This window comes from Lepidochelys olivacea (genome assembly GCF_965140295.1).
Source record: "Lepidochelys olivacea isolate rLepOli2 genome assembly, chromosome: 1".
In the NCBI taxonomy this organism is placed as follows: Eukaryota; Metazoa; Chordata; order Testudines; family Cheloniidae; genus Lepidochelys; species Lepidochelys olivacea.
Window position 1 is genome coordinate 26,024,001 of NC_140411.1, and position 12,965 is coordinate 26,036,965.

Genomic DNA, 12,965 nt, shown 5'->3' on the forward strand with positions numbered 1-12,965 from the left:
CTCCTAGCAGGCTGCTGTGGCAAAAAGAAGTTAACACAATCCTAGGATGTAGAAATGGAGAATACTGACCAGGATATTACTGTGTATAGCATTGCTGATACCACTACTGGAACAATGAGTCCAGTTCTGGTGTGCACTTTTTTAAAAGATGTTGAAAAGCTGGAGAGCATGCAGAGAAGAGCAGCTAAAATGAACTGATGTCTTAACACATGATTTATGATGACAATTTAGGAGCTCAATCTATTTCTTTTTATCAAAGAAAAGGTTCAGACGTGAGCTGATCACGGTTTATACGTGCCTACACACATGTAAAAGAAATCTGACTTTATGGTACTCTTTAATCTAGCAGCCAAAAGAATAAGAAGATCTGTTGGCTAGAAGATGAAGTCACAACCATTCAAATTAGAAATAAGACGCAACGTTTTTAATGGGATACTCTAGTTCAACCACCAATTATTGGGCTGGATTGTGTTCACTCCAGTATGGGAACTGTGGGGTGAAATTCTGTGCCCTGTGTTGTGCAGGTTTGAGTAGACAATTGCAGTAATCCTTTCTGGTCTTAAAATCTATGAAGCTATAAATAACTGTAATTTATTACAATAGTTAATATTGTAAATTTTTTTTTGAATTTTTCAAATTTTATATGTCTAGGGGGATGCACTGTGTTCAGGAACATGTAGTCATGCATCAACAGATGGCACCTCCATGTCTCCCTGGAAATCCACAAGCACCTTATCTTTAAGATACACACAGGACTGGAAAGTTCAGCCAAGCACTGTAAATTCATGGTTTAAAGCACCCATGCCCTCTCTAGGGAAAGCTGGCACATCGAGGATGGAACACCACTGAACATTTCTGAACCAGAGATATTAAAATCTGTCTAATTTAGCATAGAAAATCCCAGGACAGAGACCTTGTCTTCTTCAGTAACTCACAATGTAGCATACAGGATAGCGGTAATGATTACAGAGAGAGATGACCATACAAAAGGTGGACCTTTGCTTATAAAACCACAGGATAACCTGGATTTGGACCTTTATAGTCTAATAATCTTCTTTAGTAAAGTGTAGCAAATGCTACTAATGGCCCTCTCTCTCTTACTATATTTGCAAAGTTTAAGCAGCAAAATTGTTTTGAAGACCAATTAATAAGGGTAACTCCTATTCCAATTATCTGAGAAACTGGACCTCTTTGATACACAACACATCACTGACACCCAACAGTCATCAGACTGTTTCAAATAGTCTTACAAGTTCCTTGTGGCAGACATTATCTGAACACATGTGGACAACGGCCAGCAAATTGTGGATTCCACAAGTAATTAACAAAAAAATCCACAAGTAATTAACAAAAAAATCAATTACCACACACCTGTGAAATATTACTGTCCCTGATTTACAAAATGGGAAACAGAGGCACAGAGAGATAAAGTGTCTGTCAGACATAATGAAGCAGATCAGAAAATTCAACCCGCAGTTGATCTTTCAAGTCACAGTTCTGTGTCTTAATTACAAGATTATTCATCTTCTCCTACACATAATATATTGAAACATAAGAAAAACCTAAATCATTCAGTCATAGAATCATAGACTCCCCAGAACTGATCCCTGCGGGACCCCATCCGATATGCCCTTCCAGCTTGACAGTGAACCACTGATAGCTTCTCTCTGGGAACGGTTTTCCAACCCATTATGCACCCACCTTATAGTAGCTCCATCTAGTTTGTATTTCCATAGTTTGTTTATGAGAAGGTCATACAAGGCAGTATCAAAAGCCTTACTAAAGTCAACATATACCACGTCTACCGCCTCCCCCCTATCCACAAGGCTTGTTACCCTGTCAAAGAAAGCTGTTAGGTTGGTTTGACTTGACTTATTCTTGACAAATCCATGCTGTTACTTATCACATTATTATCTTGTAGGTGTTTGCAAACTGATTACTTAATTATTTGCTTCATTATCTTTCCAGGTACTGAAGTTAAGCTGGCTGGTCTGTAATTTCCTGGGTTGTCCTTATTTCCCTTATAGCTGAGCATTATATTTGCTCTTTTCTAGTCCTCTGGAATCTCTCCTGTCTTCCATGACTTTTCAAAGATAATTGCTAATGGCTAATGGTCATGTTATGTCCCCTTCTTTATTTTTTTAAAAGTAGTCATTGAGAGTTTGAAGTGCAAAAAATGGAGATTTGGGCATAACAGGAATTGTCAAAATAGGATCTTCATTGTAGGAAGGCTGTTGCTATAGGCTAATTTTCAAGCCAAACAATCTTGACTGTTTCCTTTAAATTAGGAAACAGACTACTCCAAGAAAAGCTTACTCAAATAACAGGGTGTATTATACCAAATCAGATGGAGATCAGTTTAAGCAAAATCATCCAGGTTAAGAGTAAAAAGATTCACAAACGTAAACTGGCTGTCATTAACTTTCCTTTTGTAATAAGAGCACTGAGGCTTTCATTGTCTAGCCAGTAAGCGAAATTTGTTCCTGCTCCTTTCTGTTAATGATTTATTTTAATCAATTTACAATAATAAATCAATCAATCAACATTAATGGCTCTAAAGAGTAAAATTTATATTACTTACGGCAATCTTTGGCTAATGACACAGCTATCTAATTTTTATGTTTTTATTACCAATATTCAGTTTTACGGCTGGGCAAAATTTTTCAGACAAATAGTTTGTTTGCCAAAAAACGCAGCTTCAGTAAACCTGAAACTATTTGTGAATTGGCTACAAATAGTTTCGGCCATTCACAAAACAGCTGGACGAGGAGGTGCTGCTGCGGCTCCCACCCATCTTTATAACCTTCAGCCAAGTGATCTGAGCATCATGTGGGATGTGGGAGACCCAGGTTTGAATCCCTGCTCTGGTACAGACCCCAAAATGGTCCTTTCTGTTTCACTGAAAAGTCCCCACAATTTCAGTTTTGGTTCAACCTCAACGGATTTTTTTTTTCAATTTTTCAGAACTGCACCAAACCGACAAATCAGTTCTTCGCCCAGCTCTATTTAGTTATAAAAATAAAATAAAATTAAAATAAAATAAGCAACAAAATCAAAGCTCTTTAAGGCTCATTTCTGCAACTCTAAAGCATGGAAGCATTGAATTCAGTGGGGCTGTGGGTAAGGGTTGCAGAATCAGCTCCTTATTGAACTGCAAGATCAGAAGCCTTCACCAATAATGTGGGAGTTAGTCTGAAAATTGGATAGTGAAGCCGAAAGTCTTAGTGTGCCTAACAGAGTCCCACAGTTGCTGATTCTGGAATGTTAAACTGAGATTTAATTCTGCTGGTGTGACCGACTATACAGCTCTGAACACAGTATCATCTCTCGTGCTGCTTTTAGTCACAAAAACGAATGTAACAGAAGAGGAACATTATTAAAGCATACTAGTGTAACCCTTCTGCCCGTCAGAGTTGGCAGCAACAAGGGCCAGGTTCAATATCTAGGGGTTCCATTCCAATAACACAATGCAAACCGGCTCGAGCCCCCACCCAGTGACCTGGGACAAATATATACCACCCCCGCTGGGCGCCTCCAAGAGGCAATACTTCCCCTCTCGCAAGCACATAGTCTGAGTGTAGCAAAAGTCTTTTAATAACAGAGAGAAACAATGTGGCATTATGTTGGGGAAACACCACCAACAGGATTCATAACACAACCCATGAGCAAAAAAAAACCCACCCCAGGCAAATTGGGGCATGCCCTTTTCCCTTTGGTTCTTGAGTCCAGCAACCCCAAATCACCCAAAGTCCCAAAAGTCCAATGCCCCAAAAGTCTCTGTCCCTGGTCAGGGCAGCCCCAGAGTTCGAAAGTTTATCTGCGGAGCTTTACCTCCCAACCTGGGTGGAAATGGGACGGGGTAAGAGGCACCTTACGTGATCTGAAGCTGACCGCCCCATAGCTCCATAGCGGCGCTCCGCTCCGCCAGCCGCCCCACGAACTCCTTCGCTCAGCTGCGCTCCGCTCCGCCAGCCGCCCCACGAACTCCTTCACTCAGCTCCACGGCCCACAAACAGCTCCTGCCATCCACACACTGCACCGCGTCGAACTGCTTCACCAGCCGTCCCGCAAACTGCTCCACAATATATCTTCAGGCTCCCCCACTACTTAACACAACACTCAGTGATTTCAGCTCTTAGGTGAATTCAGCTTATAATAGGGGAGCCCCAGTGCTGGTGCACTGTCAGCCCAAAGTGAGCTCAGCAGCCTATAACTAGACTTCTAATGAAATCAAAATTAGCTCTGATATTCCACAGTGGAGAGAGGAGGAAGTGCAATTAGCATGTAAGGCCCTCACCAAGGGGCCCATGCCACCAAGTATTAATACTTGTCCCCAGCCTCTCTCCATTCACACAGTTTTGGAACCCATGACCCTTGCCTAGCGAGTGCTACTTAGTTGATGGTGAATCCCTCCATCATAACAAAAGGCCACGTGCAGTTCCAAGCACAGTTCCCATAATCAGGGTAATAACAATTTATTCTTCCTGCCCCAATAACAGAGACATTGGGGATCCCACAGCAGCCAAAGTGACCATTTGGGCAGCTATGGTCTCATTCTAGGCGTGGTGGGTGTGCCTATGCAAATGAGATCGGCCCCTGAAGTTCTTTTCCACAACTTGCCACACCTCACCACCAGATGTCAGGGTGGAGCTCATCCTGACACTGCTTACACTAGCATGAAATGAAATACACCAGGGGTCAGCAACCTTTCCGAAGTGGTGTGCTGAGTCTTCATTTATTCACTCTAAGTTAAGGTTTCGCGTGCCGGTAATACATTTTAACGTTTTTAGAAGGTCTCTCTCTCTAAGTCCATATTATATAACTAAATTATTGTTGTATGTAAAGTAAAGAAGGTTTTTAAAATGTTTAAGAAGCTTCATTTAAAATTAAATTAAAATGCAGATCTTATCAGTTTAGTGCAGTGGTTCTTAACCTGGGGTGCACGCACCCCCTGGGGGTGTGAGATGCCCTTTCTTGGGGTGTGTGACATGCAAGATTTTTTTAGAAGATAAATCATCGAAAACACAAATTAAGCACAGGCACATAAGTACAACTACTTTGTTTCATAAAACCTATGTATTTATTAACATTATACTTTTTTTAATGATTACTGTAATATACAAAGTTTTTACATCAAGTTTTTAAGCTAATTGTAGTGTAATTTTTGTAAGGGCTGCAGAGTGCTGGGCCCAGGTCAGGAGCAGAGCCCTGGGCCGGCTGCCGGTACCCCAAGCCGGCAGGAGGGCTGAGCAGGGCCGGAGGACCGGACCCTGGTTGGCAGGGAGCTGGGCGGCTGAAACCCCAGCCAAGCAGTGAGGTGATTGGGGTCGGCGGCTGGTATCCCAGGCCGGCAGCAGGCTGAGCGGGGCCAATGGCCGGGACCCTGGCTGGCAAGGGGCTGGCGGCTGGAATCCCAGACCATCAGCGGGATGAGTGGGGTGGTGGACAGAGCCCCAGACCGGCAATGGCACACCCGCTTCCGGTCTGGGGTTCCGCCGGCTCCTGCCAGCCAGGATCCTGGCTGCGGGCTGAGCGGGGCCAGCGGCCGGGACCCTGGCTGACAGCAGTGTGCCAGTAAAAATTGGCTCGCATGCCGCCTTTGGCACACGTGCCGCAGGTTGTCGATCGTAGAAGGGATCTTGAGGGAATGTTGATCACTGTTTTTATCCTTTATTTATTTACTAACAACAGGATATTTTAAAAGAAACTCAGCAGCAATCAATAACTTATGAAGATAATGGGACAAGTTTGTCACCTCTTTCACTCAAACTCCACATTCTCTCTCTCTCTAGCCATTCTGAACCAAACTCAATTAGGGTTGTGGTGACTATTGATTACATGGTCGGCACCTCAACAGTTTTAATTGCGTCCCTTAGGTTTCTGAAAGTGAAATCTCACTCTCTTTCCAGTTCCTACATTTACCACTAAATTTTATCTGGCTGAAATGGCTCACAGCACATCACAACTTGCCCCTGGAATACCTTGTATACTCAGAGCTGTGAGGGGTTAACACAGAGCCCATGCAGCCATGTCATCACTACATGAAGATTCCCCACCCCAGGAAATCCCCAGCTGTCTGTTTATGCCAGTTTTCCAGCTCAAATAGCAAGAATCAGAGTCTGAAACATCACAAGATTGGCTTAAAAATCATGAAATTGTATTTGGTTGCTGGGTTTGAAGCCTCCAGGGTGCATTCAGTTCATGTTTTCAGACTTTTCTCACATCCATGAGAAATGGAGAGTTATTTTTTTCCTGTTTAAATGAAAGCTGGGATTTTCTTGAAACCACTTGACTCCGAGAGCTGGAGCTTTAAGAAAATCACCAAGCGTGGAAAGAGTTGGCAACAATGATAAAGAACATACTGTATCTGATTCAAACCAGGATGGTCAATATCTAAAGCTGAGGAACCTCACTGCAATATTTATCCTCATCTCCAAACCAAGCAGACCAAAGTCACACGTCTACCGCTTCCTGGGTCCCATGTAGTAACATACAGGATAGTAAGAGTACCAAATTCAATTGAAGGCCAACACACTGCTATTATACTGTCCCTATAACAACGTGATAAACAACGTGATAAACAGTCTGATAGCAGAATGATATCATTACAGAATAAAAATTATTAAGGCACAGTACAAAACCAATGCTTTTAATATAACCCTAACCAGTTTGTCCCAGCAGACATTGTAATCTATTTCAGTCTTTTTACTGGATTTATGAAAAATACACAGTTCACCTTAATTCTTCTGTGTGCTGTATATTTATTTCCATGACAACATCTTCCAGAGCTGCAGAAGAGCATGTCTATTTCAATGCTATCAATATCACTTTCTGTCTAAAGACCTGAAGTACAGTTAATGAGCGAGACACATTGTTTGCTACAGTGTGGTGTTTTGCTTTTGCTGCTGTTGTACTGCTGGACAGATCACCATGGTCTATGGCCTCTCAGTTCCCTCGGGGGTGCTAGCTGAAATGTCAGCTTTAAAGCACAACTGGCAACAGTACTCAAAGGAGCAGCAAGAGAAAGAAGCATAATAGGCGACAAAGCTGACATCAAATATTAAGCCAAAAAAAATTGTAAAAGGACTTCTGTAAACGTTCAGGGAACAAACTTCCTGGGTCTGGAGGAGAACAGGGTCACCAGCCAGATATCAGAGAAGCAGGACAAACAGGTGTTAATCAGCCAGTGTTTATCTACTGAATCTGGGAGACTCTAATAAGGCTTTGTCTACACTGAAAAGTTTTGCACTTTAACTATGCTGGCAAGTGGCAAATCTATCTTAGGTACTTTTATGGCCCCCATCACCATTGTATCCGAGCTCCTCCCGATCTTCAATGCATTTGTCTTCTCAACACCCCTGTGAGCTATTATCCCCATTTTACAAATGGCGAATGGCCTAGGGCAAGATCCCCTCCTCTCCTGGTAGATACTGGTCCAAAAGCGCTTTACGCTAGTTTGGGACGCAAAATAAACTATACTGGGACAGCACTTTTATAGTGGTAAAACTGCACGTACACTAGGGCTTTTACCACCATCGCTATATCAGCAAAAAAAAATCTCACCCCGAACCATCACAGCTCTGCTGGTAAAAGTTTTAAGGGCAGATCAGGCCTAATGTACCACTGAGATGACACTTCCCATCTGCCAAATGCTTTATCATCAACTCATTAATCCTCACAACACCTATAGGAGACAGGAAAGCGCCTTACAAACAGGGTAATTAAGGGGAGAGGGTTATATTGCTTGCCCCTGGCCACAAAAAGAGTAATTGCCAGAGGACAAAATTAGAACTTGGGCATTCTTTATTGGCAAGCCTGTGCCAAAGGCCCACCTGTGTTGTGACCTTACCTTAAAAGAGGGGCCTGATAAAGTTTTGGGGTGATACCTAGTACATTGTATTTCATTAAGCATAAGCAAACTGGTTTATTAGAAGCCCCCATCAAGTCATTTAAAAGAAAACAAAATCTTGCATGGATTGTGATTTCCTTTAAGAAATCTTACACAAGGAATTTCTTTGGGCACCAATCTAGCCCTTTCAGACAGATGTCTTCCAGGATTCCACCTCTTCTTTCTCTGCCAGTTAAACGTCATCCTGTGGCCCTGGAACAATGGGTGTGGCGTCCACAGGAGTTGCACAGTCTAGCCCTACAGCCACAGATGCTTGAGCAGTTCTCCAAGGGACCACACATACACCCCCAGCAAGGTGGCTGTTCCTTCCCAGGGACAGAATTACGCATTCCACCAAGCCCCACTGCCCTAAATGGATACCAATCTGGTAGCTATGGATTCAAAGACAGGAAAAAAGATTGGTCTTGTGCTTGAGGAACTAGACTGTGGTGCTGCCACAGGCTCCCTGTATCACCTTGAGCAAGTAATTTCGTTTCTCTATGCCTCTGATCCCCAACTGTAAACAAGGAATAATTATACCTTCCCTCCCACCCTTTATCTGGCCTGTCTATTTAGACCAGAGGGTGCCCCACCTATGGGCTGCACCTGGCCCACCAGAGCATTTCATAAGGCCTACTTCAACACAATATACTAACGGCCAATTCATTAGCATTTTGTCATCATGTTAGTTTACACAACCTATCTAACTACATACGAAACAAGCTGAACTTAAAATATAAATCGATACAGGTGCCTTTAAATCTTATTAAAATACGTAGAATCTGTTTGACCCCCACAAGGTTGTGCTTCGGTTTATGTGGCCCTCCTGTGTAATAAGGCTCGGCACCACTGATTTAGACCATAAACCTGTGGGGCAGAGACTGTTTCATGGTATGTTTTTGCAAGGCTTCCCACAATGGGATCTCCAGTACTACTGCCATATGATTATAAACGAAAAGTCCTCTTATCTGCACCCAGAAGTCATCTTCAGGATGCATGTTCTGCCGACAAAAAGGGAGACCACAGCCTTTCTGAAAACGTATTAATTAACGTGCCAGATCCTCAGCTGGTGTAAACTGGCATGGCTCCACTAACTTTAATGGAACTACTCTGATACAAATTGGCTGAAGATTTGGCCGACAGGCTACTCCCTTTAAATGAGTCTCAAAACTACATTTTTCCTCCCTGTTCAAATGCATCCCCTGTTCCATTGTATTAAATCACTATTTCTTAGGAGTGAGTAATTATATTGCCTGAAGATCCATTAAATATCTGCTTCTGGCCTGAAAATGTACTTCTGAAGTCATAATTATTCATTAAGAAGCTACTTCCTGCATCTACTGGGATGGTAAATTTATATCTGCTGGAACCTAGGCAAGAAATGATCTTCCATCAACAGAAACCTCCCACAAGGAGTTGCCAGCTCAATTATCCTTCTATCACCGCCTGCATCAGGGGATGTGGTAATCACTCTTTCAAACTTGTTCTGACTTCAGCGCTACACACATCTCCTACCCACGTGCAGTTGCCTCCCTGCCACCAAATACCCAGGCCACAAGGTTTTCCGCTCAATTTTTAGAAAACGACAAAGCCAACGAATGACTTAGCCCCCCCCTCGCCCCCCCCCAAAAAAACTATTGTAGGTATGCCTACAGCAGCATGGTATATCTGTTCCCTCAAGTCGTTAGAGCCAGAAGCAACCCAGATTACCATTTCTTCACGGCATCTCACAGGTGCAGGTAGCAGGAGCAGCAGCCAGGGACGTGGGAAAGTGCCCTGAACTAACCAGACCATCTCTGATTCACCATATATCTGCACCACCGCATCCCTTTAATTTACACGTTTAATTGATTACAGTGTGAGTTCTCAATGGTATCGGGTGTAAATTATTTGAAATGTAATGATGGGATACAGGAAGAGAGCTGAAAATAACAGGAATTCAAGCTGAGGAGACAGACCTGAAGGAAAGTACAACTGTCTATTTTTATTATTATTTATTAACCAGGCTTATTATGGTAGAGCCTAAGGACCAACTGAGAATGGGGTCCCACTGTGCCAGGCACCATCCAGACACAGAGCAGAACAGAGTCTCTACCCCAGAGAGCTTACAATCTAAACTGATAACACAAACACTAGTCAGGGGGAAAGGAGTATAAGATACCAAACCATGTCTACTAAAACCAGGCAGCCAGTCGCACCTGCTGAAGTTCCCACCCCCTCAAGAAAGATCAGTTAGTTAAAACCTCCCCACCTTGTTTGTTCTTTAAGCAGCTCTCTGGTCCTGGGGAGAAGTGGTGAGTAACAAGCCCATCCCATATTGATGAATCAGAGTAAGTGAATACAGAAGACATTCCTCTACAAAAAACAAATGAGACGGCTTCCTGCTAAGACAGAAAACGCAAAGCTGGAAAAAGTCAGCCATCAGACACCAGTGACAACTATCACCTCAGTGAACAGCTGTCACGTGGAGCAGCAAATTAGAATTCTCCTCTGCAAAGAATCCGGGTTGACACCTGTGGTCTGGAGAACATTGACAGTGCAGCAGAAGAGCAGAGGAGAACATGAAAGCAACCTGTAATCTCAGTGTGCCATAGGTGTTAATTAACCTGGCAGCCAACCAAACTGCTGGTATTAAAATCCCCTTATCTAGGGAGTGCACATTTCTGCAGGCACCATTACACTTGGCACAGAGTCAGCAGGCTATTGTAAAAAGCATAGAGACTGAGGCACATTACTAATAATTAGCTGACAATCAGAACATCTGTTAGTACTAAAAAAAATGTTATCTAAAGAAATACACATCTGAAAAGTCAGCAATAAAAAATAAAGCAAATAAAAGCAACTTTTGAAAAATAAATATGAATGACTTCCAGTGAGAAATCCTCATAATCAAAGTATGATCATTGTATTCACGCCTTCAGGAGATAAAATTTCAAGTGAAGGAATTTGTGCCTAAAAAGGAAAGTTTGTTTCTACATACCTGTCCAGTCTCCCACTATTTTAAGATGGACCCCAAATGTTGCTTTGGTATCTGTAGGACACTGAAAAAATTAAATAAGTTAAGGAACATTTCTGAAAAATAATTAAATAAACTGAGATTTAAGCACAATTTTGAGGCCAGATCCTTAGCTGGTGTAAATGAGAGTAGCTCCAGTTATTTACACCAGACGAGGAGCTGTCCTTTTATTATAAAGCAATTGCAACTTCAGTAAAATGCAGAAGGCCTAGAACAGAATGATTAAGGCTCCAAACATTCTTATCTCTCATTGTGATCAGGGAACAGGCCTGGGATGTATTCACCTTGGATGTGATTTAGAATAGCCACTCTGCTAAGTTGCGCCTAGCTACAATGGCTCACAAGGGATTGTTATGGTAACAGAGGATCGCAAGAGTGCAGCAATGCTCAGTATTGCCAACCCCAAGCATTGAAAAATCACTAGCCTCCAAATCACATATTGGGAGTTCTTTTTGGTTCCCTTCTGGCTTTTCAGCCTTTAGGGTTCACATTTTCAAGCTTATCCTCACAACCACGAGGGCTAAAAAGTTACTTTTTTTTTTTTAAATGAAAGCTGAGAGTCTCTTGTATTCAAATGACTCCAGGGGATCAGACTTTAAGAAAAACACCAGATATCAGGGGATGCACAATAAAATCAAAAGAGTAGGCAATATTGCACTTCAGCCATGCCCCGATTCTGAAGGCCACACAGCTGCTTACACTGGACAGATGCCAACTGAGGACTCCCCCCGGCCCAAGCTTCTATTAAAATAAAAAACAAAATAATATTGGGGGATTTTAACTATCCCCATATTGACTGGGCACATGTCACCTCAGGACAGGATGCAGAGATAAAGTTTCTTGACAACTTAAATGACTGCTTCTTGGAGCACCTAGTCCTGGAACCCACAAGAGGAGAAGCAATTCTTGATTTAGTCCTAAGTGGAGCACAGGATCTGGTCCAAGAGGTGAATACAGCTGGACTGCTTGGTAATAGTGACCATAATATAATTAAATCTAACATCCCTGTGGTGGGGAAAACACCACAGCAGCTCAACATGGTAGCATTTAAATTCAGAAAGGAGGACTAAACAAAAATGAGGAAGTTAGTGAAACAGAAATTAAAAGGTACAGTGCCAAAAGTAAAATCCCTACAAGCTGCATGGAAACTTTTTAAAGACACCATAACAGAGGCTCAGCTCAAATATATACCCCAAATTAAAAAACATAGTAAGAAAACTAAACAAGTGCCACAGCGGCTGAACAATAAAGTAAAAGAAGCCGTGAGAAGAAAAAAGGCATCCTTTAAAAAGTGAAAGTTAAATCCTAGTGAGGAAAATAGAAAGGACCATAAACACTGGCAAATGAAGTGTAAAAATATAATTAGGAAGGCCAAAAAAGAATTTGAAGAACAGCTAGCCAAAGACTCAAAAAGTAATAGCAAACATTTTCTAAGTACATCAGAGACAGAAAGCCTGCTAAACAACCAGTGGGGACACTGGACGATCAAGATGCTAAAGGAGCACTCAAGGATGATAAAGTCGTTGTGGAGAAACTAAATTAATTCTTTGCATTGGTCTTCACGGCTGAGGATAAGAGAGATTCCCAACCTGAGCCATTCTTTTTAGGTGACAGATCTGAAGAACTGTCCCAGATTGAGGTTTCATTAGAGGAGGTTTTGGAACAAATTGATAAATTAAACAGAAATAAGTCACCAGGACCAGATGGTATTCACCTAAGAGTTCTGAAGGAACTCAAATGTGAAAATGCAGGACTACTAACTGTAGTCTCAGAGTAACAGCCGTGTTAGTCTGTATTCGCAAAAAGAAAAGGAGTACTTGTGGCACCTTAGAGACTAACCAATTTATTAGAGCATAAGCTTTCGTGAGCTACAGCTCACTTCCTCAGATGCATATCGTGGAAACTGCAGCAGGCTTTATATATACACAGAGAATATGAAACAATACCTCCTCCCACCCCACTGTCCTGCTGGTAATAGCTTATCTAACTGTACAGACTAACTGTAGTCTGTAACCTATCATTTGAATCTAGATAAATTAATGGAGGATAGGTCCATCAATG

The 12,965-nt window shown here is 42.3% G+C and overlaps 1 protein-coding gene across 1 annotated transcript in view; it reads right to left on the bottom strand.

The window, feature by feature from the left end:
• Positions 1 to 12,965, bottom strand: part of NOX4 (NADPH oxidase 4) — a 154,845-nt gene that overhangs the window by 77,682 nt on the left and 64,198 nt on the right. Inside the window, exon 12 of the mRNA XM_084650380.1 lies at positions 10,869 to 10,929. Coding sequence (XP_084506506.1) covers positions 10,869 to 10,929 — 61 coding nt within the window. The remainder of the gene's footprint in view (positions 1 to 10,868; positions 10,930 to 12,965) is intronic.